Here is a 6,031-nt window from a genome sequence, read left to right on the forward strand (position 1 = left end):
ATTTACAAAGGGCTTTATCTGTCTTATATTTCTGCATAAATTTTGATTTTGAGCATGACCATCGATATTTATGTCTCATTTTCTTTTTTATTTTATTTTAAAAATAATAGACCCACAATAATAGTCTCTATAGCATAAGATAAAAATTGTGCAACAAATAAAGCCCATTCACAAAATCAGATTTATGAGCCCAAATCCATTGAGTTCAAGTCTATATATACAAATGCCAAGTAACATAAATTACAAAACATGAATTATAAAAATCAGCAGGGATGATGCACTAGTCGTCGAGATAAAACCATAACAACCATGAAATGAATGTAAGTATGAGAAAACAATTTGATACAAGCCATTACAAGTGCATTCAAATACCTAACCAAAAAAACCTATAACAATGTTTTACAAGAGCTCACTAAATTTGAAGCCGAAACAAAAATTAAGAACTTACTGCCTTGCTGGTCATGCCAGCACATATCTTTACAAAATATTCCGAAATGAATACAACAGTTATGTTCTACATTGTACTGATTTCCCAAACTGAAATACACCGACTTTTTCAAGAAATACAACAAAAGACCGAGCTAAACAAGACATGCGCAGACTCTTACTTTGATGTGAGCTTGAATTCCATCCAGCTTCATGGCTTATGAATTTTAAAACCAAAAACTCTTGGAACATAGCTCTGTGACGGCTTTTGTGGCTTCAGATGCCCGTAAGTCATCAGGAAGAGGTTGGCAAACGTAGTTCCAAAATAAGCTCCATCAATATCTGGATGCAGTTAAGGAAATTTGGGTACAGGGCATTACGTTCCATCATAAAATTTAACCCAAAATTATATGTCAATACATAAAGTAACATGCAGGCAATCCAAAAAAAAAGTCTTGAGAATTTAGTGAACAGAGAGGTTTTGAATTTGAAGAGAGGTTTTGAATTTGAAACACTATGATGTGTTTGAGTAAGCACCTATTAAAAATGGGGGAAAAGGTCTGCATAGATACATGATAGACACGGTATTTTAAAACTCTAATCATCATTTCCATTATATGACTAACACTAGTTATGAGTTCCTGGTGCTATTTTTCTTGATAGTTAACCGCATATAGGAAGGAATTTAGGGTCAACATACAAATATCTTTTTTACTTTTTTCAGATTGCAATTAATAAAAAATAAAAAAGACACACACACACACACAAAGAAAAAAAAGTGTTTCAAAGACAAGGGGACTCATTGGGTGACAGAGAGTAATTAAAAATAAAAAATAAAATCTTAGAGACATAATAAATGAATGACAGGAGCTCAACAAGAGACATTATCAAAGGATACTACCTTGATACTTGGACCGCGGGTAGTAAATGTCTTCACATCTGGGGCAATATATTTTTACAGTACTTGACCTAGGAATGTCTGACTGGCCAACCGGAAGGCAGGGTTGTCCTGAGCAGTAAACTCTCGGACATCTGCCAAAGTCATAGTTTTTGTACTTGTCCAACTGTATATAATCCAATGTCAATACTACAAATGCTAACTTTATTAAAGCGTGAAAGAAGGACAACTGGCAGGAAAATCATACCATGGCAGCCATTCCTTTGGTTGTCAAAATGTACCGGGCATGAATCAGACCATAAAGCATCTCTGCTGCAGATTCAATTAACTCATTTTGTTCTTCCGTTAACATGTCACCTATGCATTCCATTCAAATTGACCGATAGTATCAGTCAAACAAACAAATTACAGAACAGCCAGATAGGTAATGAAAGCTACAGTGACATCAGTGTACAATTTGAATTCAGCTTTGAGGCAAAATAAATGTCCACGATTCAGACAGAATACAATACACTAGTAGCATGTGACACATATGTTTTTGCATGGCATACCATCACGTCCCTTGTATTCTAGACTTAATGAATACTAAAACCACTCCCCATTAAATCCCGACTAGCGTGGGTATGAGTGAGGAAAATCCTTGTACGCAGCCTTACCCTTACATATTTGCAAAAATGTTGTTTCTTTGATTCAAACCCGTAACCTATCAATCACAAAGGAGCAGCTTTACCACTGTTCCATACTCACCCTCTCAGACTTAATGGATACTAGAAACACAAAAATAAGCTTACCATGGGAGGACTCAACATCCAAAATCAAATCAAGTGCATAATCATAGTAAGGCACTTGACTGCTTAGTCCACAGAGGTTGAAATCATCTTGTATGTAATCATCTTCAACTTCGGAAAAGAATTCATTTCCTCTAAGATTGCAAAACCACGAGATCCAAGATGTGTCATCCACATCGGAACCACTAACATCTGATTCTTCACTGTCTGATCCGGATTCCTCTGCATTCAACACAAAAGAAAACAGGTCAGCTACTTAAAGTTAGTCTCAGTGGTTCTATGTCAGGAAAGGCCAATCTCCCACACATATTCTCCTCTTTCTTTGTCAGCTCTCACCTGAATCTATTCGACACCAATTTCTTCGGTGCAATTCTTGTTTTCTTTACAAATTTTATGTTGCATTGCAGAAATAACTTAAAAATAACATAAACCGAAAGCAATACTTTGCATCAGAAGACAATGTAAAATCACCCCCCAAGTACTGGTCTTTACAAAAACTTAATCTTGGAAAAGTAAACATCTACCAAAACAGAATTCATCAAATGAGGAGAAACCAATATGAATGAACATACATAAGAACAGGTAAGGTGCTGTTTGGCAGGACGAAATTAAGTGGAGAGTGGAGACCCTAACAAAAATAAAATAAACAAATAAAGAATCCACAGTAAAAAATGTGAGATTTCTATCATGTCCAATACAGAACTAATAGCATTGCATCCTCTTATTTTTAAGCTAAAAGTTACTTATAAGCTAAAGCTAAAAAAAAGAGCTTAAAAAAAAGAAGCTAGAAGCTGTTTGAAAATTACATAAAAGTTTTAGCTTAAAAATGACTTAAAAGCACATATTTCAAAAAAATTATATCTCTATGTCTTTATCACTCTTCATTTAAAAAAAAAATCACACAATTTAAAAAAAACAGATAAGAGAGCTTTTAATTTTTAGCTTTTTTTCTTCGTTATAAAAAAAGAGCTTTTCATTTTCATTACAAGAGCTTTTCATAAAATCTGTTTGGCTTGACTTATGCGTATAAGGAGTTTCTAACTTAAAAAAAAATCCAAACAGGCGCTAATTGTTTTATTCTTCTTTTTCTAAAGAATGAAAAATAAAACACACAAACACACACAAAGAGAGAGAAAAAGTTGTAAGACTAACGATGAGAAGCGTTGGAGTTCTTAGAGAGGGAGTGAGAAGGAGAGTGATGATTGGGTAATAAGGATTGGGCCTTGATGGGCCTAGAAGTGGAAGTGGAAGTGGAAGGCGTGGATCGCTGCAACTGCTTGTCAAGAACGTCGTTGATTCGCTTTCTCCGATCAACCTCCGACTTGGAACCACCACCTCGCTCTTTGTTGCTATACATGATAGTACCGTCTCCTCCTCCTCCTTCTTCCTCACACATATGACCTAACCCTAACTCAACCAAATCATGATATCAATTTCACCCAAACAGAGACTCTGCAGTTGAGTTTCTCTCTCTCTCTCTCTCTGTGTGGGGGTTTTAACAAAATAACAAATGTATACTTTGTTGTGTTAGTGTTTCTCTGACATTTTAATTATGAAAGATTGGAATTTTTGTTTTTGTTGGCATTTAATGTTACTCTAACTCTAACCCTATCGCTATCAAACATGCCTCGCATGTGATTAGCATATTTAGCGGGACCACTTTTGTCTCTTCTCTTGCCTACGTGTCTCTGTTACCTCTCCTCGTCATATCCCTGTTCCACAAAAATATTTTCGAAAATATGAATGTACCGATACATTTTTTTTACCAAATATCAAAAAAGTAATATATATTTTTTTAATATAAAAAAAAAACATATTTATACTATTCTTATCTTTACTTTACGGTTATTTTTTCTATATCTCTATTTTTTTCTCCTTGATAAAGATGCTATTTCTATTATATCCAAGATTTGGTCCATGTTCCACCCCCAACGTGGCTTTTGCTTATTGTTAAGGAGGTGTTTGGTTGAAGCTTTTTAAATATTTCTCCATGCATTTGACTTTGGCAAAGTAGTCTATGTTTGGTAGAAAGATTTGAAACATTTCCACATCTTTGCTATTTGCATGGCCTTTTATAATTGTTTGTTAAAACTGAAGCCAAGTTACTAGTGAGAAAGACAATTTAGAAGTAGTATTTTGTATTTATCTGGATAAATATTTCAACACATGTTCAAATTTAAATTTTACACAAATATTCAACTGGCACTGTTACTTTAAAGTAATTTACATTCAAAAAAATTTAAAAAGGGGTATTTTAGTAATTGTAACTCATTTTTTCATTAATATTTTAACTCAAACCAAACATAGACTTCATAATATTTATCAAATTTTTCCGGTAAAATTTCTTCCAACCAAATAACATTTTTTACATTTTCCTATCGAACTCACTTTCCAATTATTTTCCTAGTAATTACATTTTCCTAGTATTCAAAAAATTTCTCCTTAACCAAACGCCCCCTCAGATGGACTGCTAAAGAGCCAAAGATTAAATTTTAAAAAAGGTAAAGTTAGAGAGTTTTTAAGTTGCTATAGTATTTGAGAGTATATATATATATATATATATAGGGACAGGATATTCTTATATCGGTGTAAGAGTTAGAAGTCTTACACTCAATCTTGACCATTGATCCACTTGTATCCAATAGCTCACATTACTAAAGAATTTGAGCCCTTAAATATAAGTAAGATTAATAGACAAGATTAAGAGTGTAACTTACACTAGTGTAAAATCATCATGACTCACATATATATTAGAAGTTTATAATCCCATTTATACTCTTACATAACGGCAAGTCTATACTGCACTCGTACTTTACTGTTCCGTTGTGCTCATGTGTTATGAAAGTTAGTTGGAGTGGTGTGTAGGTTAGAGTTCAAAGGGATGTCCAGAAATTTACAGAAGACCAAGAGGATTATTAATGGTCATGTTGACTTATAGCTGACATTACATTTTCTTACTAAGATATAGCACAAAAGATTGGGTTCAACGAGACTATTCCCTTGCAAACTAATTAACTAAATTGGTATCCATTGGCACGTTTAATGATATCTTACTATATCATTTAATGAGTTTAATAATACATAAATTTTTGAATTTATTGAATAATGTGGAAATACACCAATTACATGCATCAACTAACAGGAATTCTTTCAACTTAATTGATTATCTTTTGTTCAAGCTCTAGGGACATAATAAGTAGCGGATTCAGAAAATTTTGTTTATGTCTGCACATTTAGGGCTAGGATTCGGGGGCAGCGCTAGGGGTGCTAAACAAATCAGGAGCCTTTGGCTTATATGTCTAAAATTGGTTGTTGGAACTAAGTTTGAGCTCATATAAAAGCTCGTTTAATAAAAAGGCTTCAGACTTCAATTCAAAAGCTCGGCCTTAGAGCCTCTCAGGCTTTTCTGATATACTAATTTTTATTTTTATTTATATATTTTATACTATTCATAATAGCGATCTCTCTCTCCTCAACCCATTTCATCACATTTTATTGGTTAAACAGACTTTTTGAATGATTTTGTTCTATATTATGCTTTTTGGATGAACATTGAATTTATGAAATTTTGTGAAATTATTAGTAGTGTGGATCATATATTTTGTTTGAATAAATTTTTGTTGTTTTATTTTTTTAAACAGCTAAATCATGCTTTTATTTTTCGTAAATAAGCCAGGCCACAGACCGATAATTATATTCATAATATGTAACAGGTTATGTCAGGCTAAGACATTTAAACACAGGCTTAGCCTTTTAAGATCAAAGCTCGGCTCGGCTCGGTCTGTTAACACCCCTAGGAAGCGCCCCCGAAGATTTTTTTTAAAGAAAATTTTAAATGTATTAAAAAAAATATAAATAAGAAAAGAAAAAAAAAGAAAACTTTAACTCAACATAAAAATAATAATAACCAAGAGTCAAC

The 6,031-nt window shown here is 33.2% G+C and overlaps 1 protein-coding gene across 3 annotated transcripts; it reads right to left on the reverse strand.

Moving 5' to 3' along the window:
* Positions 1 to 304: 304 nt before the first annotated feature.
* Positions 305 to 3,647, reverse strand: LOC133289945 (casein kinase II subunit beta-2-like). 3 transcript variants are annotated; one of them, XM_061487992.1, is made up of 5 exons: positions 3,265 to 3,647; positions 2,116 to 2,334; positions 1,572 to 1,681; positions 1,328 to 1,490; positions 305 to 768 (listed from the first exon to the last, which is right to left on the reverse strand). In XM_061487992.1, the coding sequence occupies exons 1-5, from the start codon at positions 3,506 to 3,508 to the stop codon at positions 638 to 640; spliced, it is 867 nt and encodes a 288-aa protein (XP_061343976.1). In that variant the 5' UTR covers positions 3,509 to 3,647; the 3' UTR covers positions 305 to 637. The 3 variants fall into 3 exon arrangements, with proteins under 3 accessions (XP_061343976.1, XP_061343975.1, XP_061343974.1); XM_061487991.1 differs by having other exon boundaries at positions 1,325 to 1,490; XM_061487990.1 differs by having other exon boundaries at positions 1,325 to 1,490; positions 2,116 to 2,367.
* Between the last annotated feature and the right edge of the window lie 2,384 nt (positions 3,648 to 6,031).

The sequence above is a fragment of the Gastrolobium bilobum genome, unplaced genomic scaffold (genome assembly GCF_033153095.1).
Source record: "Gastrolobium bilobum isolate Gb01-03AN ecotype WA unplaced genomic scaffold, APGP_CSIRO_Gbil_v1 utg16824, whole genome shotgun sequence".
NCBI classification, from domain to species: domain Eukaryota; kingdom Viridiplantae; phylum Streptophyta; class Magnoliopsida; order Fabales; family Fabaceae; genus Gastrolobium; species Gastrolobium bilobum.